Raw genomic sequence first — 23,472 nt, 5'->3', positions numbered from 1 at the left:
CAGTCTGGGCTACTGTACAAAAAACATGGCGGCTCCTGATGTAAATATAAAGTATTTAAATATAAAGGCTCATTCTAAGGTAAAGAAAACAACAACTTGTACAATTTAGATGTAACACACTAGTAGAACATCACTAGGATTATTTTATATTCAGATCCTTTCACCTGAACCTGACACACTGGATCTTCAGGATATTGAATATGTCTGCCTGCACTGTGAGTCACTTATATGTTCCTGCCACACACTATATGTCTGTTAATGAAAAAATCTCTGTTGAATGAAAATGTACTTTTCTTTCTTTCTTTCTTTCTTTCTTTCTTTCTTTCTTTCTTTCTTTCTTTCTTTCTTTCTTTCTTTCTTTCAACAAGAATAAACACACAACTTAGTTTTGTTTATTTTTTACAAAGTTACTTTATTATTCAATAGCTTGTGCATTTCCAACACCTCTCAGCATAAACATGCTTTCTATTTCTATTTACAAGACATAAATCTCTGCTAATATCCAGTTTACCTTTTCATGGTCAGATTGACTTTACCACCGACTGTCAAAAATATCTCTTACTTATATATATTTCTATGTTATTGTAAAGTTTCTTCAAGTACAGCATGATCCAAAAAACGTGTTTTACAGTTCAGTGGAAGTATTCTATGTCACCATCTAGTTCACATTATTAATATTTATTTTTTATACATTTCTATATTACAATAAAACATATTCATGGGTCAAAACAAAAAAGAAAAAAAAAATGCAGTATTGGATTATAATCTCAGTTATTGCAATATGTGATATACTTTAATATCAAATCCAAAACAATATTTAAAAGTCATTAAACTAGAATAAAGTTGGAAGCAATCAGTGACAGTTTCTTACAGAGAGGATTGATGCATCTGTCCAGCTGTGACTTGGTTCCTATTTCAGCTGCGAATTAGAAAAATAAAACAAACTAACAAAAAAATAAAATAAACGATTAAAATCTCCAGAACGTGATTTGTGAGATAAAAACATTTTCACTCTCACAGATGTGACACAGTCCTTCTTCCACCCAACAGACAGGCTCAATAATCTGAGATGGGAAACTGAACCACACCGACACCTGTGCAGCTCAATTTCCTCCAATACTGCCAAACGTAGTTCTAACTGTGTGAGCCTCCTATGGAGTCAATCTGGTTACACATGCTTCATATATTCTGAGCAAAGACTATTTGAAAGTCCCTTTACTAGTTTTAACGGTGTTAAACTTCAAATATTCTGAGCAGAGAAAGCTTCAGGAGCCCTTTCACTTATGTTAAAAGATGAGTTTTGTCCTCAGGTGTTGCACCGAAGCCGTTTACGTGCACTTCAAACCACATGAGCACATTTAGACATTCGCCCCCGTACTGCACCAGAGGCGTGTGACTGCTTTAGCTGGAGTGGAAGATACGCTCGTATTCGTTCAGAACGAACTCCACGATCTGGTTCTGAAACACCATGTGTATCGCGATGTTGGACGCCTCCATCTCTGGCCGAAGCAGCGTTGGACCGAACACGATGGCGACGTTCTGCACAGACATGCGATTCTCCTCCCAGAACTGAATGACCCTGTGAAAAGACATGAAATAAAGTTTTATTTTGCTACTTGTGCATTTAATTGACATCAATCTCTCTCTGTGGAAGTTCTCAAACTATTGTCATGAAACACCCACAGATCAGAAGAGACGATAATAAAGTTTACCTGCGTAAATGACCAAAAAGCATCTCCATGGTGTCGTGGTTTGGAAGAGGAAGAGATTTGACCAGGTCACGCATGCAAGACACTTTTGCGTTATGATCAGGAATTCCTAAAAAAAACAGGATCAATCAGTTATTAATACATATAATCGTTTCCATCTAGCCAGACAAGAAAACTTTTTGATTTATGGATGTGAAAATGTGCTTACTGATGGCGGTGATGAAGTTTTCAAAGTGGCTGAAGGGGAAAAGTGGCTCGGGAAGCTCTCGGAAAAACAACTTGAGCGCTCCGGTGATGACGTGAACGTCCTCCCACTGTCCGTCCTCCAGGTCCAGCTCCTCTGTTGGGACAAAACAGGTGCAGGGGCCATTACCACACAACGGAGGGCGCTGTTGTCCATTGTGAGATACGTCCACATTCCACGTATGCACAACCATTAGGTGGATTATCCAGTTTAATGCATGGGAAGTTGTAAAATGGTTGTGAGTTTACCGTGATCAGCCTTGAAGCGCAGTTTCTGGATGACAGCGAGGTTCCCACTCACTCTGTAGAGTCCGTCAATCTCTAAACCTGTGAATAATAAACATCAGTTCCTCAACTGTTCAACTGCAAAAAGTAAAAACACTTCAGTGGGATCCTGACTTTAATATGAAGTCTCATTTCTCACCTCTCTTCTCTACTGCTCTGATACATCTCTCCACAAAACTGGGAACTGTGGTCCTCTCCTGTGCACAGAGTGTGGATAGGTGGCAGCCAAACACATTGTCTGAAGGGAATAATAACATAGTCACAATTATTATTATTACTATTAGTAGTAGTAGTAGTAGTAGTAGCAGTAGTAGTAGTCGTCGTAGTGGTAGTAGTAATACTGTAGTCGTACTTCTAGAGCTCATAATACTACCTGAATTATCATCCAATTGAAACAGTTATCCTTATCAGTATATAAGATCAGACAGAATTAGTAGATGATCAGTTTGTGAAAATGTTGAATAGTTCTTAAATGGTATTAAAAGTAAAAAGTAATAAATACAAAGCACATATCATATATTCAGTATGAAATGAATAACAATGAGCATAAGAGCCAAACAAGTATGAGAATATGAAAAAATTGGAATTTAACTAAGGAAACATTATTACTTTCTACTGGTTCCATGCACAGTTTAGCACATTGTTTTATCCCTGTTTTTATTATCACAGTTTTTGTTTGCTTTGATTAAACTGACACAGAAATTTCTCTTCCTGAAAACTGCAGTAACTCTGGGGGTTCATTTTCTCTTTGTACCTGTTTCCACGAGCTTCTATTGGAATATAAAGACCCACAGAGAACCACAGTACCTCGGATGTATCCCTTCTCCTTGACAGATTGCAGCGTTGGACGTTTCAAGAGGAACTTCATCAGCTTGGTTCGAACCCTCTTCTGGTCGGACTCTCCTGCAGAGCTGGATGAGTGCGTGACACTCGGCTTCGAGGCTGAAGACAGAAATATGACACATTTAAACTGGTTGTAGCTTTGGCTATAAATATCTATAACTAATGTAGTGGATCTAATTAGGTCACAATGATTACGTCAATCATTCCACAATTAATTCAGACAAAGTTTGTTTCCACAGTGAAGGAGTTTGTTCCTCTTACGTCTTCGCTTGTCTAACCCAGCGCTGCTAGACTTGTCATCTCGCTCCGTGATCTTCTCATATAAATTCTCGTCCTCCTCCTCTGAGTGATGGTCCTGGTACTCCTGATGAACACACACATACAGAGAGATCTCTATTTAACAAACATCTCAATTAAACCTGACATGAACAGGATTTAATCCAGTGCTGCTGCACAAAAACACACCACAGACCGCGACAGACACACACACACACACAAATAGGGCGCGTGCCTGAGGGTAACCTACAACCACACAGCTTATCAATCTTATTCATTTGTATTCTGACATGTTAACAGAACAGGAAGTGAACGAGGTCAATAGTCAGAATATCTCTGTCCATGTAACATAGTCCCTGATCATTTTCACTTATTGATCATTGGACATTTGAAGTACTTACCAGTTGTCGTATGGTGTCCATTAAGACTTTGTGCCAGTCGTTGATGATGCTCTCTGTGTCGTACTGTACCAGAAACTCCACACCGTTCTTACCTTTTAACTGAAACAGATAAAATCACATATTAAATGGACAGTTTGTCACATGTTTCGTATCTTAACAGCTCTGAATACTAAATAAATCAGCCTCTGAGTAAAGGGAACCAATGTGAACACACTTCTTTATATTAACATTAGTACTGCTTGGTTAACTTTGTTTAGTTATAATTTCTGTATATTCTATTTAGATTATTATCAATATCAAGTGTCACAGCTCTGTGGTGATTCCATAACTTCTCATTTATGACCAAAGATAATTTAAATGAATGGCACTTCCATCAGCCTAAGCAGCACTTTGTGTTGTGTTGTTGCTTCACAGAAACACTACAGCACATTAGAAGTGGTTGGTAAACACTTACTTTTCATGTTCTTATTTAGTAATGAGTATTTAATGACACATATTAAATAGTATAATGTATTTTAGAAATGTATTTTCACCCTCTTTAAGAAAACTGATGATTGGACTTGTTAACCACAGTAGGATCAAGTTAATATCATGTTTTCTGGGGGAACATTCAATAACAATGCTAAAAATAGACGTGTGTTACTTCCCCTCGATGAAAAACACACAATCAAATGCCGCACATTGCATTATGGTCTGCGTCAACAAACGAACACACCTCTAAAACATTCTTTTTGCTGGATTTGTCCTTGGAGGCCCAGCCAATCGTGGCTCCTCGCAGGTCCACCGTGACCTCCGGGACAATTTGATTGGTCTTGCTCTGCACGGAGGGAAAGAACACAGCTGCTCACCAGAAACCGACGGCACCGCATTCCAAGAAACAAGCTGCGCTCAGAACAAAAGCCACGACCGTCAGTGTCAGCTGACGACCTGAGGGTTGTCTGCTAAGTCACTCCTCACAGAGGTGCCACAAACAACCTGCATCATGCTGCCGCTTATCGTTTCCTTTACTCTCTCAGGTTTGAAACATGACTTGTAAATAAAATGTATTGAAACTTCAAAATAAAGCGTCAGTGACTCATTCTGAACGTAACATGAGCAGGAACATTCAGATGTCAGAGTTTCTTATTAATATCGTACCGAGGCCCCCGTCACTGCAGACTTTGGGTCTTTGTGGAACGTCAGCACTCCTCCGTGGAGAACCGTCCACGTCTGGCCCCAGTTTTTCCTGTAAAAGGGGAAAAGACGCATGAGCAACTCAGAACAAAGCCATGGGGAGCTCTTGGGGGGGCGGGGGGCAAATGACACATGACTCCAAACACAGTCAAACTCAAAAGCTGAAACGTGAGAACGTCATAATCTCACAAAGAGTTTTTTTCATTTACCTGACTTTCTTGCCGTTCTCAGACACTTTTGTTTTGTTGAGAATTCCGGCTTTTTCTAAGTTCTGCACCTGAAAATGTGAAATAAAAACAACATTTAAAAAAACCTTCTGGATTATACGTAATTATTCGGCTTAAACGTAAACACAAATTACATGCTGATGCTGAATGAGGGACAAACAAAGCTTCATCAAATAAAGACAATGCAGACAGATTGTGTTCAATGTCATTCTCATCAAGAGGCACATTTGGAGAATTATGATAAAAAATAAGTCTAGTCTTGTCAATTCATGTTTAAAGTATAAGGCTTAAAATATAAACCTAATGTTATTCCATTATCATCAACAAATCTCATGAAAACACCCAAACTATCTAACTAACCATCTGTTTGTTTATCTCTCGATACTTCTTGTTTACTCATGTTTATAAAAAAACATTTAGTTTCCCTTTAATCTTTTTTTGGTAGGTTTCACTTTTAGAACTTCACACACAGCTGTGTACTGCACTTTTTACATGAATTCAAACAGGAGTAAATGTTCAGCACAGTATCTAAGCAAAGAATATATATATATATTTAATAAATCTATATTCGCATCTACAGGTTGTTTTTTTTAAACGGAGGCTGAAATAAACTAGTCAGGTATATTTAGCGCTGCAAGCCTCACCTCACAGACGCTCTTACTTTCAGAAAGTACACTTCCCATGAGCAGGTGCTTATTTGCGGTAAAAAAAATTCCCCAGAACTTAAATTAGATCCTGGTGATGTGATGGAAACGTTCCTGCAAAGGTTCCTACTTCCTGGTTAGAGTTCCTCTGGTACTTTATTGATTGTTTCCTACAGCAGGACACAGTGAGCGGGACTGACTCAAAATAAACTACTGTATGAAAGTACTTTTGTCCATCAAAGCTGTGGAGATCCGACTGTGACTGGATCAAGAGTTAAGAATTCAAAACTCATAAAACACAAGCTTGCACTCTTCCTTAAGTCACAAGGAGAAAAAAACTCTTTCTTCTGCATTCAGAAATGGATCTGAAACTATGCCTCTGACGGTTTTGCATTTCACAAATCAAGTGAGCATTCTCCAATGTTACAGTATTTTTTGAATAAAATAAGCCGAATTTTAATATTTTCCATCCGCTGCTGCTCAGCAAGAAAACACGGAGGGACTTTCAAAGTAAAAAGGAGAAACAGCACAATCCCAGCAGGGGAAGTTCATCATTATATGGAAGACACGGTGATTTAAATGTATTTGACGCAGGGAATGAGACACGAGTACAACAAAAGCTGCCTGGGTGATGTACAGTCGCCTTTTGCCTGGTCATAGATAGACAGTGTTATCTATGGATCAGACTCAGGTGAACACTCAAACTAACCACCCACGTTATAGCGCAGCCACCTGGAGGTCAGATAATAAGGGCTTCTCCAGGGTCTAAACCCAAAAGCCTTAAGAGGAGAGATATACACAACACCGTTATTTTTCCATCTGGTTCATCTAGAGCAGAATGAGTGTCAGCAGACTGGGTCAGACTGGTGGGACACGGGCGGCACTCACGTTATGCTGCGTCTCTGGAGAGTTCCCTGTACTGGAGCTGTCGCTGCTGTAGTCGGACGTGTTCCTCCTGTGAGTCGGCACGAATCTCTGAACGAGAGAGAGAGAGAGAGAGAGAGAGAGAACAGTGACAGATTCATAAAGAAAATCAGACCAGAACATTGAAAACGATATAGCGATGATAAGGGAGATGTGTTAAAAGTTATTCCAAATAGGATTTATGTTCCTTTGAGGGAAAAGTAGCTGAAGATGTCCAAGAAAACGTCAAATTAGATTAATGTAGACCTTTTTTATGTATAATTAAATATATATTTAATTCTATGTAGGGTTTTCAGTGTCTGAATGAAGATAAAAATGTATATTTGTACATTACGCATATATTTTGTCTGCGATTGTTATTCGTAGCTTGTACGACGTGACAGCTCCCAAAAAGTGAAGCCAAATCGTCGTTATCGCCCCCTTGTGGCTGGCTGCAGTGTGGGTAAAAAATGTAATGCCTCCTCCATGTTAGTGGATGGGACATGGGTCAAGCTAAAAAGTCAAACCACACATCAAACTAATTTTCTTTGTTAAATTTGTTTTCATCACTTCCTGGGAGGAAGTGGAGACGCGCTCTCCATCTTTATATACAGTCGATGGGGGCAGCAGTTTAGTGTTAGCAGTTATTTGCACGTTAGGTGTGAACAAGTTCTGACCACAACCACATCCAGTTTAACGGCCAACTGAGGCAGACCTAATTGCGCGGCATCATTATTCCTCCTCACTAATGCTCTCGTGGCTGAATGGGAACAAGTCCCTGCAGCTCTGGTGGAAAACGCTCCCAGAAGAGTGGAGGCTTCCGCTAAATTCAAGATTAAAGACACAGCTGCACACAATATGAAGGGATCGGAACATATTTCTTTTAAAGCTGTGCAGGGAAATAAACAGCAGCCGTGACCTTAAATTCTACCACTGCTGTGTCCTTGTGTGAGGAATCGAGCCCCTGGCTGTCACTGGTGTGTTGCTAAAATAGGAACAAGCCCTTGTTTGTATCCAGCTACTCTCAGGTGTTTGTGTACACATGCAGCCACTCCTCCCTCCCCACTCTGTCCTGGAGCTCATACTGTAAATAGGAGCAGACCACACTTGATTTGACTTGCTAAATAAGGGTTAAAAACCTCGGAGCATCGCTGGATAAACAGAGACTCTCCCTCAGTACTTAGTGCGTAAGCCGGCTGACACACCCTGGATGTGTGATGCAGCCTGTGCAGGTACATGCAGGTTTGAAAGTGTGTGTGTGTGTGTGTGTGTGTTAATGTACCACTTCTTCCTGAGCTGAGCTGAGCTGAGCAGGTCCCATGGTGTGTCTCCAGTTTTTAATGACCGACACGTTTTCCACCTCGACGCCGTTCTCCACCCGAGGGTGACCAGGAGCTACAGGGGCCTGGAGGGACCAGAACTCTGTTAGTTTAGTTCAAATACAAACAATTCAAAACTTAAAGATTTACTTTTAACCAGACAAGGGTAAAGAAACACCCATTTTTCCAAATAATATTCTCCAAAAATACAACAGTAGAGATATGTATAAAATATAAATATTTGAATGAACACAAACAAAACATTTTATTCAAACCAAATAAATTAAATTAAAACTGTTTGATAAATGTATGTATACTTGCCTAAGTTTGCCAAGTTTAATCTACTTTACATTATGAACAAAGTGTTTTTCATTGGCCTCGAGGCTAAAAACCGTGAATCCAGCAAAAAAGAAAGTATATCAAATTAAAATTGTATTAAAATTCCAGCTCCGACTGTTTTCTGCAGACGATCTTTACCTCAGGCAGGTTCCACTGGGACCTGGAGCCGTCTCTCAGGTAGTAGTACGTCTGCCCTCGCTCGTCCACAGACTTGATCCACTGTTGCATAACATATGTTTCTTAGTTAGAAATGGTTCAGTTATGTTCACTAATGTTTTCAAAGAAAGAAAAGTATTTTACTGCCTTGAAATGAAAATGACGGAAATCAACTATAGCTCAGAACATAAAGATACTTAGGTCAACATTTGTTAGTATTTCAACGTCATCCTTTTAATTTAGAAAAACCTACAGGAACTCATTCATGTTATCCAACACTCGGACACACCTGATCTGGAGACAGGTCACTGGTGAACACCCAGGTCCCAGTGGGATCCACGTTGAGGTTCCAGCCACTCGAGGTGCTGCGGTCCAGGTTGGCCCTGGGGATGATGGTCCGGCTCACGTGGCTGAGGGTGTACTCTTTAGGGAGGGTGGGAGGTCCCGCGGCAAGGAGCTCCTCGTAGACCTCTGTTTGTTCAGCAGCTGATGGGTAATCCTCCGGGGGGTAGTCCTCCGCAGGCAGAGGAGGCTGCGGGACGCAAACACGACAATAACGATAATTAAAACACACACACGTGAAAGGAAAGTCAAAAACTATATCAGCTCATTGGTTTTATGGTTTGTTTTTCTCTTGTGACACCGTTCACACCTTTCTTGGAAGATGGAAAACTCACAGGTTTTTTATCTTGATCTTTTCTGTCTTGATAATTGAGAGTGAGATGAAGAATTGCACACCACTCTTGTACGATGAAATATGAACGATTGTACTCAACGGAACATCAAAAGCTCACCAATTAACATGATTTTTTTTAATGAAATCAAATCTCTCGTGGGAATCGAAAAGCTAATTCCCACAAATCTGATTGAATTATTTGTTTAATCATCCCTGGGGAGTCGTGACCTTCAGACTGGGCGTAACCGCAGAACTGAAGAGATACCGACACACTGATCTTTGTCCTACTTCAGTCTTTGTGTTGAATAATGTCGGCTGAATAATTTCCTCCTGTGGCCCTGATGCAGAGCTCAAGGACTTTTCCATGACATTGATATATAAGTCACAGTATTTTCTTCATGGCCTCCAAGTAGCTCAAGCTCGAAACACGTCATCAAGGAGGAGAAAAGGGGTCAGAGAAGAAAATGTGAGAAATCATTGGAATAATGAAATATTAGGATGTGCAGTGGAACATTTTTACTTTTCTCGACAGCCCCTGAAATCCTAAAACACTCAGTCTCTTGAATTACTTCAAAATGAGGACAGATATTTCCGTTCTTTTAAAGTAATACTGGAGACTACTAGCACACGGGAGCTGTTCGCTATCCTGATGAAAATGAGTCCTGTCTGCGATGTGGGTGCAGGAGATTTCATTTTATTAAAAGCAGACTGTATTTGCAGCTTTCCCCTGGGTGAAGCTAAAACAGGAGACGGAGAGAGGCTAAGTGGAGCAGCCAGCCCGTCCTTACCGGCCCCGCCTCGTGAAACCTGTGCACGCTCATCGGCTCCATCATCGGCGGATACGGGCTCAGCAGCTCCGGAGGCTCCCAGGACGTCTCCCCAGACATCGCGTTGTAGAAGTAGGGGCGACCACTGGTCTCATCCACCAACTGCTCCCAGTCTGAGGTCCACACAGGGGGGGAGGAGGTGGACAGAGAGCGGGCAGGTGACTGAGGAGGCGACGGGGAGCAAGGGTCCTCGGCAGGGAGACGCTCGGGGTCCGTGGGGGAGTCTAGAAAGGGATTGTCCCAGGTGGTTTGCCCCGTGGACGGGTGGTAGTAGTACTCCTGTCCACTCTCCTGGTCAACATGCACCTCCCACCCCTCTGGGTCAAGGTAGGAAGGAGAGTAGGACGAGGGAGCCGAGGGGGGAGACTCAGAGATGCTCTGGCGAAGCTGTGCTACGTTGACGTAGACGGCTGACCGGAGGCTTTCATTCTCCACCTATGGAAAGAAATATGAAGATTTAGAAACTCAAATACATCCACAGCTGGTTCTAGAAAACAAGGACTACAGCCAGGGGTGCATCCAGGGCCCAGGGCAGGGGGGCACTAGACCCCAATCTGATTGGCCCCTGAAGTGCCCCTATCCTGCCAGTCTTTTTTTAACAATACCAACAATAAATATGACAATATGAGCTTTTTTGAAGTTCACAATGTGCTTGAAAAAGAAACTATCACAGTAAAAAACTGTTTCTCGCACATTAGAACAAACCTTGAAGAACTGGTAAACCACAATTTCACGAGCTGTGTCTAAGTATCTGAAGAAGCCGGCTTCAGCTCACTGCTCACACTATAGCTCTTTACAAATCAGCCTTCCGCGTCTTTCACCCCGGCCTCAGGAAGTAGCATACAGCTAAAAAAAAAATACACAAACCACACAACCGTTTCTCCACACAATGGTTGTAGTAATCGTTGCGTCATTCTCGCTTCATTTCTCCTGCACACACAAAACTTAAATTATCTTGTGTGGAAGCAATGTCAGAGTTTGTCTGTACTGATGAGTCCTCCCAGATTTACATGTGCTGATCAGTTGTGTGTTTTGATTAACCAGCAAACCTCAGAGAACACAAGAGAAACTGGTTAAATTCACCAGAGCGATCAGGGAATATTTCAGTTTCTCAATGATATAATACGAACTACAATTTAGGTTTCAGAAGCTTGTAAACCTCCAGAGCTCCACAAGCTTCGACTCGCTGGGCGACAAAACGATAACAACTACTGTAATATGATTTTAGTCAATAGAAATACAACAAAACCCCAATGTTTATCGATATTTTTTTTGCTGATATGGACATTTTTATCTTGATATAATTTCTGGACGCATGACCCGGCCCTACATGCAAATAAAGTCCGAAGATGACAACTAGTTTGTTTCAAGAGTGTGAGAGTGAACCAGAGTGTGATGAAAGGCCGACACTGTCCCCAGCAGCTCTCCTGAAACTGTGATGCAATGACTCAGTGTGACTGAGAGTCACAGTTACACTTGGAATGACCCCGGGACCAAACTAAAACTAACCAAAACTCAGTCATCGTTCCACTTTCGGAATAAAAAGAATAAAACTTAGTCATCTTTCTGCTCTTCTCTCCTTCAGAGTCATGACGGTACAGCAGCTGCCTCTGGTCTCGCAGCTATTTACCTGAGACTGTCTGTGCTGCGTGTTCATCACTGTGATCAATGCACAGAGCGATAAGGAAGAAACAGGTGTTTAGTGTCTAGTGTTCTTTACTTAAGTGCAGCTTTTATGCATCATAGTTCTACATTGTACTTGTTACCGCACGAGAGTTGAAGTTACTTCTTACTTTGCAAATCATGTGACAAATTGTATTGTTTTCCCTGCAGAAATCTGTTTTCTCACACGCAGGTAAATTCAACTGAGCTCTGGAAGTTGTCTTTCCTGATAAACAAAGCAATATCTGACGAAGTGATTTCCGAAGAAAAACCTTTGAGTCATGCTTCCCTAGAAAAAAGTCTAGTCTGCCGCTCTGCCTTGTTCCTTCTTGTCTCAGGCTTCTTTTCTGGAGCATTTTAGATCCATTAAACTGGTACATTATTCTTGCAGATTTGTCACTTGTTGGACAATGTGTTATATATTGAAATGTCTTCATAGGGCAATAGGCCCCATGTCATGTAAATATAGGAATTGTACTTGTTATAGAAGAAATTCAACATTGTTTTGTGCAGCTCTTTACTTGAGTATTACATTACATTTAGCTGACGCTTTTATCCAAAGCGACTTACAATAAGTGAATGATCTGAATACTTCTTACTCGGCCAAGATGAAGATAAAAGTAGAATAAAACTTAAAAGTGAGGAGAGCATTTCTTCATTATCAGTGGTGTGATTTTGATCTATTCATGGTTATCACTTTGCTTCATTATTGATCTCAATCTAACCCTGAGCCGATCAATATAGATAACCAGACAACTGACCCCGAAACAGATTGATTCCAAACGACGCTGCACAGAAACACAGAGAGGAAATGAAAGAGCGGCTTCATTGATCTCTGACCCAGCGACGCTGGAATGTCCCCGTCCTCTGGAACAAACCTTTAAAACCAACCACAGGCAATGAAAGGAAAACTAGGCACACTGTATTCATGAACAAGCAGATACATATCAATAAACACTGTGATATAGATAGGCATCCCTTTCAAGGAAATATTACTACTAGTACTAGAGTATCTTTCAATTTGAGTCAGTCCAACTGCATGACTCAAACTGTTTGTAGTATTTGAGGAACCTTTTTAATGGTACTTTATTTTACTCCAATGCTTTTCAGGAGAACATTTTGTATCTTTTATTAAACTACATTTATCTGACAGCTGAACTTACAAGTTCATTTTCAAAACTTTACATAAAAACATATATTATTAACTTATAAGATTTGAGATGAACCCAGTTTTCAGCCTTTTTGGCTTGTGATCCCTTAGATCCCTTACAGATCTGAGCAACAAATGACTGTGTAAGGGGCCTGAACCCTTGGCTAGAAACCAGTGACATGCCATATATGGCTGTAGATAAAGTGCTGCTAACATGCTGATGCATCAGTAACAACCTAATACTGTGATTTAGAATAATAATCGGTTCTATACAAGAGTACTTTCACTTTTGATATGTTTAGTACATTTTCCTGATAATTGTTTTTAGTTATGGTTGTAAATACAGAAGTTACATGTATAGTATTTCTAGAGTAATGTTGTGGGAACTGAATATTTGTATCACGTTTAGTTTCTCTGCAGTGAAAAGGTGAAAAATATCAGTTTTCTGCCCGAAAGCCACAATAACATAAAACACGGCTGGAATCAAAAGGACATTCTGCTGGTTTCTGGATGAAAAGCATTTCAAAAAGCTTATTTGGATCGAAAGACTCGCTCGTATCCACAGTTAGTGACGGAAGTTCTCACTGTCGACAAACAAATCTTTCAAATTCAGACCTTAACCCCCCAAAATATGGTTCTTTAATACTAAAACAAAAACAAGGTAAAAGAACATCGTCTGAACAACAGCTGCCAGCGCTGTCGCTGCTCTAGGAACAAGTGCAGATGTGACTGTTTAGGCAAAAGCAGGAAGCGAGATTGTCATCAACACAACAGAAAATACTCCGACCACACAGTGTGAAACTTTACTCTGTAGAAATAAACGCTGCCTTGATGCCGGCGTCGCCACATACCTGAGGACCCACCGGCAGGGTCAGGCCCGGCTTGGCCCGGTGACTCGACCAAACCCTGGAGTACATGTCCACCATGTTTGTATGGCTCTACTGAAAAGGAGCCATTTGTCCAAATGTGCAAAACAAGGAACTCAACCCGACTCGAGCCTGCGACCACGCTACACCAGCTTGTGATGGGAGAGAGACGCGAGGCACACCCTCAAACACACATCCTCCCCTGGCTGCAGCTGTGACAGTTGCAGTGCAGACAGAAAAGAGAACTGTGTTACAATAGCAGCAGGAAGGGACTGGGTGAGGGGTGTGTGTCTCTGTGTGTGTGTGTGCCTACGCATGAACAGCCTCACACAGGATGGAGGGCTAGAGGGTAACTGTCTCTCTCTCTGTGTGTGTGTGTGTGTGTGTGTGTGTGTGTGTGTGTGTGTGTGTGTGTGTGTGTGTGTGTGTGTGTGTGTGTGTGTGTGTGTGTGTGTGGACAGAAACAATGAAAACAAGACAGAGAGGAGGTCTAGATAAATGGAGAAACATAAACTTCTCACAGGTCACATCCACCTACTTCCTACCCATATGATCAAAAAGGAAATGACAGCAATTGAAACACATCTTTTACACAGCGCCTGACTTTTAGTTTGAATAACAAAACAAAACATGTCACAGAGCAGGAAAGCTTTTGAAAATGTCTTCTCCTCGTGTGCAGCAGCTTCTCTAACATCATGCACCGTATTCTTCTGGTAAGTCACTGGTAAGTCACTGGTAATCTTCTGGTAAGTCACTGGTCCATTGATTCAGGCAAAAAAGGGGAAGCGATAATTTTTCAAGATGAAATGGGAGAGGTGCTTTTGACAAGACGTCGCGTTTGCCCTGAAACAGGAAGTTTAATTGTTCAATCAACACTTCCCTCAACAGGAGACAATATTAGCCCGTCTGCAGACAGCGGACGCAGCATCATGTGGCTGATCGGGTCGAGGTTTCTAGGTTGGGGTTGATCTCGAGGGGCCGGTGGCTAACTGGGACAACTTATCACTTTTACAGCTAAAGATGAAACGCTGCGAAAAAGTAATATCACGATCATGGTGACCATATTATCACGGTTATCAGTATCATCGCAGTTTTGTTATTATGTCCTGACAGTGTTCAAACAGTACTGATAAACAAACTAAAATTAACATTAAAAAGAAGAAGTTTAAGTTAATTAAATAGCTTTGTGAAGTGAAAACTTCCTGTAATGCAGGTTTGAATGAACACAACCTGAAATAAGTAAATCAAATGTGCAAAGTTGTGCATATTGTTTTTCCTGGTACAAAACCAGCTGATTTGTACAAGTCATTTCAGAATATCACGATAATAGGGAATGCTTCTTGTTTCATTTCAGCTCAGTGGGAGAGTCTATCCTGAAGTTTACATCATTCACAGTCGAGTTTCTCTCTGAGCGGAGGAGAAGCGGAGGAGACGGGTTGGTGACTTGTGACGTTAAGTGCAGACGTCGACCCGTCAGGACAAAGTATCAGCGTTTGTTTGCAGACAGCAGATGCTAGCAGCTCTAATGGCCGGAGCACCAGCATCTCCCCTGTTGTCGCTGACTAATGCTGCTTCTAGCATGTTTTTACTGCACATAGCGAATCTATGTTGTCTTGGAGACTGGCTAACTTTGGTTGATGGTGCACCATGATACCGGTAAACGTTTCATCATTAGAAACAGGTACGCTTGTCAATCCCTCTGTATTTTCCAGTATCAGGGTTTCTGCAGAAGTTCAATTTAAAACGTTTTAACACCATAACGAATGCAACTTAAGACCGATGTCAAGCACAACTGATATGAAAGAATATCTTCACTTTTCCATAACTGAAGAAAAGGAGAAGTAGCTGAGTACAGAATAACTCTTGAAACTCTACTTTATCTCTCAAACTACAAACAACAGTAGATTTCCATAGTTTTTGCCTCAGACAATAAAGTGTAGCGCGATCAATTCTGATCGGGTGATGTAGGTTCCACCATCAGCTCCACGTTGGTCTAGTTTGTAGTTTTATTACAGTATGACACAGTCTGTATCAACATGATTGAGACCAAGCTAAATGTCCTTTAGACCTAGTTCATACTATTTCAATGCGTTACAGTTTGTAGAACAATGGCTGCAGTGGAAACATTTTGCATTTTTTTCTATTAACAGAAGACAGGAGATCATTTGTTATTCAAATGTGTCTTTGAAAACAACCTTGACAATACTGATGTTTCAAATCTCAGAGATATGCGGGTCTACGATTCGGGTGAAGGACAACGTCACATGTCACGGAAAAGTTTAGTCTGCGAGGAGAAACTGTATTTGGCTTCTTCTTCTAACTATTAAGTACAACTGGATTTAACGTTTTCAAGCATGATCTGTAAAGAAAATCCTGCAGAGCGGAGCAGGCGACTCTCTGGCCTCAGCAATGCATGAAGCAGCAATCTGCCTGATTACTTAACCACATTAGCACTCATCCAATCAGACAATGGAGCTCCAAATTGGGGCCCAAATCACGCCACAAAGCACACAGTCCAGCTATTGAATGGATGTGGCTCCGCCCCCTCTTACATCACACTCTCCGTGGCCCAGAATCCAGGATAACTCCTCAAATACTCAATGCAGAATCCATCTGACTATCATGATCCTCATCTTTAGCGCTTCAGGCCAGGTCTGCACGAACCACACTCTGAATCTGCAACTTTCTTCCCACTCTTATTTTGTAGGTGAAATGCTTTTCTGTGTAGGAGGGGAACTCTTTAATCGTCTCGGAGGAAACTGGAAACCAGCTGATCGAAATGGAAACCTCTCACCTCTGAAAAGATTTGACACTTAGTTTCAGGTGCAAATATCAACACAGAGCATGCAAACAAACTGCAGAACAGACTGTGCATGTGGAATCCACTTCCCTGTATCTGTTCTCACACTTTATATATTCTGTTTACACTAGTTTTTATTCCATTTATAGTTTATATATAAGTATGTATATTGACTTATTACTTTACTGATGTCTATTTTGGACTTAGGCAAATTTCCCCATTGTGGGACTAATAAAGGATTATTTTATCTTATCTTACACTTTGGGACTGCCCTTGTGGGAACCTTCAGCTCCGCACTGTGCTGACGGTAGGATGTTCTGAATGTCAGGATCACTATAATCAAGCGTCTCATTTGAACTCAACAAAAAACATATTACGAATAGTCATGACACAAAAGACATTCCTGCTCCTATGACTCAAGATTTCTGCTTTCTCTCGCCTCATTGCTCAGGATGACAGTGAGCGCTGCTTCACGGAGCTCAACCCAATAATCATATTGATAAAAAACGATTTCAGAAACTCAAACCTCTGCGTTGGCCCCAGTTTGACCTCTCATGTATGACTGTTCCATTCCAGTTACAGAGAAAACTTTGTGAGAAATATGAAAACATTTAATACAGGAAGATTTTACTCCTCAAAGACTTGTCTTGCTACTGTGATATATTGTCCACAAATATTTTGTGAAAACTTCATTTTAATTCACTAGATGCAGATCTTTATTTATTCATCAGAATCCATTAATTATTGTCTGAGAAATCAAGGAAAGATTCTTGAAATCTCACGAATCCTGGATCCGCCCCCTGATCCAGATCCACATGAAAGTTGAGAGTTCTCAGGTCCACAAAATTTCATGGCATATCTTCATAATGATGATATTGCAGGTAAATAGGTGTTAACTCAGCAGCTGCAGTCTCTGTGACGTGACTGTAAAGGTCGTATATATGAGAAGTACAAACTGGGGCCGGGCTTGTCGAACCCTCGATCACAGTTACATCTTGTGTGAGATGCATTAGGAACATACAGTTCGAACCAGGATGTCACTCAGTGGAGCACACACCTCCGCCAGGGCCCAACGATAAATTCAATGAAGAACACCGAGTTTCACACACTCACAGGTTCCCTAAATGTGTCTGATCATCCAGATCCATGAGTTTAAAATGCCCGATCAAACTTTGTTAAAGAAAGGGACCCTCATACCGAATCCTTCCAAGTTTCATGGTAACAAACCAACCAACCAACAAATAGACAGGTGTTAAAACACAACCTCTTTGGTGGAGGTAAATAAACAAACACTTGTAAAACTGACACTGAGACAAAATGTACTGACTCAATCTTTCAGGTTGAATAAACACATCACTGTTTCCAAGGAATTGTATGAATCCGACTACAACACTGAAAGTTAAAGGGCCTGACAGGAACAACCCGTGCACCTGTTCTCGACGTACACATATTCTGTCATGTAGGCATGCACAGAGAACAGACACTCACACTACCTGTTGGAGCAGTTTGCTGGCATTTGATTTTTTTTTCAGCTCCACAGAGCAGCAATAATTACCGCTCTGTCGTCGTGGAGGAGCTCACGGTGGAAGCTGCCGTTCCTCCGGCTGAGCTCGGAAATGATTTCAAGACAGAAAAGGGATCAAGTGTTCAGGTAGAAACGCAGAATCATCACCGTCAGGACTCTGATGTCTACAAGAGGACAAAAGGCAAAGTTTCTTAGTACTTGCCAAAGATCAATGGGACGTTGGACCCCTCACATCAATTATCTTGACGACAAGTGATAAAAATAAATCAATATCCATCATGAGTTCTTCAAAGAGAGCTGTGACACACTGGTGCCGCACAACAGCTACGATAGAGACGACACAATAAGCTAAACAACAGGAAGGAACAGACTTAAAGATGTACTTATTTTTACCTTTATGTCAACTGAATCAATGAAATATTATTAGTCACATTAGGTCTTAATGAGGCGCATCATTCTCTGACCTTAACCCTCAGCAAGAGTGAGGATAATCCACCAAAAAGCCTTAAATTGTACAGTTATAATTGAACAAACACTGGATTATTAATCCCACCTGGATCTGTCATCCACTAATCTCCCCTCGGGGACTCACAGAGCAGCCAACATGGCCCCTTGATATGACCCGACCCACATTTGGGCTAATTACACGTCCCACACATTACATGTGAACTCATACGTCAGCTGTCATGGCAGGGAAGGGGGCACTGGAGGCTCCACAGCAATGCATGCTGGGAGCCAGGCCAGGACCCCCACCACAAAGCCCTCTCCCTCCTCCTCACATCACCATGGAGATGGCCCTCCATTGTGGGCTAAGAATTACAGCACTTGAGGGGTCCTGGCACGTCTGAGGTCACAAACACAGGTTTCAAGCAGCAAATGCAGAAACTCATGTGATTTCAACTAATTATTGTAAGAACAAGCGAAGTAGCAAACTTGGAATTAATATGACGCACACACACACACACACACAATCAGCCGATACACACAAGGAGAACTATCCAAAGTTTAAAAGTGAACAGAAATCTCATCCAACTCTCCCTGACGCATGGCTGACGCGCTCCCTCCTGCAACAGGTGCAAAGACACCAACTGTCTCCGAACTCACCGGGAACCGGAGCTTTCTGTCGTTTTGGGCTCAACAAACTACATCCAGCAGGAACAGGAGGTCACGGGAGGTTTTCATTTGGCGGGTTTCATGGTTCCCCTGCGCTGCGGTGGATCATGATTCCCAGGATCGACACCGGTGTTGGGGGAAACCAGGTAGAGCCAGCTGGAGGTTTGGGAGTGGCCGCCCTCCCTGCTCGTTAACTCCTTCCTCTCCGCAGCCTGAGGCGACACAACCTGTTCCTAGAACCTGTTCTGACTGAGCTCAGCTTCCCTCTGAGCCTGGTGATGAACCTGCAGCTCCTCCTTCACCGAGTTCAGCCTCCGAAGAAGCGACGCGTTCAACCCTAAAACCTGAGCTGGCTTTTTGACGCACCAGATGGGAAACGAGTCCACAGCAGCAGAAACTTTCACTTTTTCTACTGGTGTTGAAAACCAGCACCTCTCCTCGCCCATTGAGAGGACAGTGAGGGGGACAGGGGACCATTCATATGCTGATGAGCTGGCACAGACACTGTGAACCCGACCACTGAGGTATTTCACTGGGAAAGGTTTCAGAATCAACATGAGATTCAACAGCCACAAGATTCAGCTACTGTTTACATGTTGTGAATTATGATGATAAAAACAATAATTCATCAAATAAAAATCTGATAAGTTAATCAAATGAATCACAAGAGGATTAAAGCCTTTTTATATATGGAATATTTCAAAACCCTTATTTTTTTTACATGATTAAAATGCTTAAAATATAAAATCTGAAATATAAATACATATTTAGGACGGGTCTTTTTTATCCTTATATTATTTGGCTGACACAGATACTAAGAACCCAACCACTCAGGTATTATTAAATGTGTGTTTGTATATAAAAGTGGACGTAGACTCTGTGTCTGGAAAGTGAAGCCAATGTGGAAGTGTCTGACACCTGTATTCTCTCGAATGGCCAGCAGAGGGCGACTCCACTAGTTGTTTCCACTTCTCACTCGGTTTATAACATCAGTAAACATTTTCCTATGGATTATAATCAGACTCATACACTAATACACTAAAGGTGTTTAAACAGCATTGCAGAAAACCAAGCTCTATCTTTTATATCAAGATCTTTAAAAACTGGTTTAAGTAAACAGCGCTTTAAGCTTAAACATGATCTTTAGAGGGAGTTTTCTGTGTTGCAGATCGTTTTCTGCAGCTTTGTCTCAGGACTCTTTTGGGGCAACATGAAGCCAACTCTCTGTTACCTCCATGAATCAGAGCCAGCGTGAGCTCCTGTTGCTCCTCTGCCCTGCAGGCTCGTCTTTCCAGGACAAAGACCCTGTTCTGCTCGGTGTTTTTTTTATTCAACAAACAGCCCATTTAACACCAGGGTTTCATCATCTCTCCAAAAACTCAAGTGAATGTACTCTAGTACTGAACTTAAGTACCACGAGGAGGTACTGTGAGTACTACTTTTAGACAGAAAACCTGTAATTAGTGTATAAATTGACATGTTATGAAGGATTAAACGAAATAAACACATACGTCAATGTATTCAGGAACTTAAACAAGGTAAAATCAGCTTTGTTACGCTCAGCTACATGATAAAAAACTACTACTACTACTGATAATAATAATAATAGAATAAAAGTACCAACATTAGACTCAGGTGTTTACAGGTGTATTTATACTACGATCAGCTGAGATCTCTCAACTACACACCAGTAATCCCCATGTTACTGATCATGTGACATTATACTACAATGATAGCTCGGGTGTATCATATAAAATACATGTGGATGATTTCTACGTCTATTTAATGTTTGTAACTTAGTTAAATGAATTTGTAAAATGTATATTTTGACGTTTAATGGCCTTTTCTGTTGATCAGTATCAAGAAGCCTCAATGATGACAACTTATTTAAATGTGTGTACTGTCGGACACAAAGTAACAGACCTCTACAGTGTTATGTTATAAAACAGCGCCCTCTGCTGGCTGTGACATCACAATGACACATTTCCACCTATGAATGAAAACAGTGACAGAGTCGTGAGTGATGATGAATGAAATCCTCACCTGCTCAGTGAGAGGCGAATCAGGGGCAGTTGGACTCAGACTCTGCTGCTCTGGTGCTGAAAGGTCACTGGAAGCCAGAGGATCAGAGAGTGAGTTCAGCTCTGGGAACAGCTCTGGTATGGTGTCGTATATGTTTGAAGGAGGGGGTGAGGGGAAGGAGACGTCTTCATCATCCTCAAACCACTTTGCCTTTCTCTCCTCCAGCGGGGGGCTTGGCAGCTCTTGTGGTTCGTCCTCAGCCTTTGGCAGAGGAGGAGGTTCTGGAAGCAGCTGCAGGCCGTCGGCTTGCAGAGGAGCTGAGGTCGATGACAGGCTTCCTGCTGAGACCTGCTTCTGTAGATTATCCACTGTGGGTGCAACGCTGCCTGTGAGTCCTTCTTCAGGCGTCTCCACCTCTGGTAAACTGTCACAGAAACCAAACGTAGAGAAGCGGTATGTCTCTCTTGAAGCATCGGGAGCCGGGACACGAATCACCGGTGTTGCTTTGCACAGGGTCATATCTGCTGCTCCGCTGCCGGTCACACACTCCACCACGTACTGTGCAGGGACGTAGAAAGGACTGGAGTCCGGATCCCTGCGGACGTGCCACCAGTGCTGGTTGGTCTTGGACACCAGGGTGTAGCTTTCGTTAGGCTTGATGGACACGAGGCTGCCGTTCCTCGCCGTGTACTCAAACTCATACTGCACCGACACAAGCCCCATGCTCCGGTGTGGCCTCGGAGTCAACGTGCAAACATCACGGAGCTGCGGACAGTAGAGGAAGATGGAGCGGGTTTCAATCACAAATGTCAGTTAGTGTTATTATCTATAGAGAAATATCACTAATGGATAAACCCCCACACCAAACAGCTTTTTGTTGTTTTGTGTTCCTGTTGAACTTTTGTGTCTTTTTTGTCTTCTTTGTCGTCATTTTCAGTCTCTACTTGTTGTAGTTTAAGTGAATAACTGTTTCTTTTCTGTGATTATGTTGTTGTTTCGTGTCTCCTTGTACTTTGTTGACATTGTGCGACTCTTTGTAGTCGTTTAATATCTCTTTGTTGTAGTTGTCAACAAGTTTTGTGTCTCATCTGTGTTTACGTTGTTGTTTTGTTCCTCTTTCATGTCTCTCTGTGGTTAATTTGTGTTTTGGATAATTTTGTCTTTTCTATGTTCGTGTTGTGGTTTTTTGTAAATAGTAATTCTTGTAACATTTTGTGTCTGTTTGTATTAATTTAGTGTTTCTTTGTTTTAGTGTCAGATAACTTCTTGTTTTTTCTGTGTTTGTGTTGTTGTTGTTTTGGGGTTTATCTCTTTGTAGCCATTTAGTGTCTCTTTGATATTTTGTATCTTTTCTTTCTTCTTTATGTTGTTGTTTTGTGTCTTTGCAGTCGGTGGATTGACTGTGGAACAATGTGTGTCACAGCAGCAGTCTCAGTGTGGGTCTGTGTGGACGACTCAGTAATCCATTTGTGTGTAACGGTGGATGCAGTTTCAGATTTGATCGTGACGATTTTTATATCTGTGCACAGGAATGTGACAGGAAGTCGCTTCCATTTGCTGCCGAGCAACTTCAGCCTAAATTTACAGACCATTTCAGCAGCAGACTGAAAACTGCTGCTAAGCCACAAAACAGGAAGTCTGCACCAACCTCAGCTCAGTGTCAGTCCCACGTCACCTTGTAATCTCAGTTTGCCTTATCGGGCTTTATTTCACCCATGAATCTCTCAGCACATTTACAGATATAAAGAACAAACACTACAATAAAACATCAGGACGCTGAAGTTAGCAGCTGTATCACATGCAAGAGATACCATTTTGTGTTTTTGTTGGAGTCATATTATTAAATCTTAATATTTGAATTTCATTTTTGGGTCAACTGACACATGTCAAATTCATAGGAAATGCAAAATAAGATAAAATATGGAAAATAAAACATTCACCAACATGGGAAAAGTAACTGAGTTAAAGTTAAATGAACACAAAATATAATGTTTAAATTTGGCAACTCACAGTCATATATAACTAAAGGTCAGTGTAACAACAAATAACTTCCTGTAATTTCCCGTCACATGTAATAATTCATCTACTTGCCTGATTCCAAGATGTCCCTGTAACAGTCGTGTGTCTGCAGAGCTGGAGTCGTACAAGCTGCTGCTTCGCCTGCTCCTCGCTCTCATTTCCTGTTCTGTGTGAATGCACCTCGACTGACAGAAGCAACCGGTGACTGATCACAGCACCGAAGCCACATGAAATGGGAAGTCTGACTTTGTATTTTTGAATTCTGTTTGTGGCATCTCATGGACAGACGCTCGA

At 41.6% G+C, this 23,472-nt stretch overlaps 1 protein-coding gene across 2 annotated transcripts; it reads right to left on the bottom strand.

The window, feature by feature from the left end:
• Nucleotides 1–391: 391 nt before the first annotated feature.
• On the bottom strand, nucleotides 392–23,385 carry arhgap27 (Rho GTPase activating protein 27). Of its 2 annotated transcripts, XM_035146379.2 has the most exons (18): nucleotides 23,251–23,385; nucleotides 21,181–21,924; nucleotides 9,983–10,456; nucleotides 8,808–9,050; nucleotides 8,501–8,581; nucleotides 7,987–8,109; nucleotides 6,690–6,776; nucleotides 5,140–5,207; nucleotides 4,895–4,982; nucleotides 4,473–4,574; nucleotides 3,758–3,856; nucleotides 3,342–3,444; nucleotides 3,045–3,179; nucleotides 2,377–2,475; nucleotides 2,202–2,279; nucleotides 1,918–2,049; nucleotides 1,713–1,818; nucleotides 392–1,579 (listed from the first exon to the last, which is right to left on the bottom strand). In XM_035146379.2, the coding sequence occupies exons 2-18, from the start codon at nucleotides 21,880–21,882 to the stop codon at nucleotides 1,402–1,404; spliced, it is 2,898 nt and encodes a 965-aa protein (XP_035002270.2). In that variant the 5' UTR covers nucleotides 21,883–21,924; nucleotides 23,251–23,385; the 3' UTR covers nucleotides 392–1,401. The 2 variants fall into 2 exon arrangements, with proteins under 2 accessions (XP_035002270.2, XP_035002271.2); XM_035146380.2 differs by lacking the exons at nucleotides 21,181–21,924; nucleotides 23,251–23,385 and adding an exon at nucleotides 13,685–13,979.
• Nucleotides 23,386–23,472: the final 87 nt, after the last annotated feature.

The sequence above is a fragment of the Hippoglossus stenolepis genome, chromosome 21, assembly GCF_022539355.2.
Source record: "Hippoglossus stenolepis isolate QCI-W04-F060 chromosome 21, HSTE1.2, whole genome shotgun sequence".
NCBI classification, from domain to species: domain Eukaryota; kingdom Metazoa; phylum Chordata; class Actinopteri; order Pleuronectiformes; family Pleuronectidae; genus Hippoglossus; species Hippoglossus stenolepis.
The sequence above is the reverse complement of the archived record's forward strand: the minus strand, read 5'-3'. Positions and strand labels throughout refer to the sequence as shown.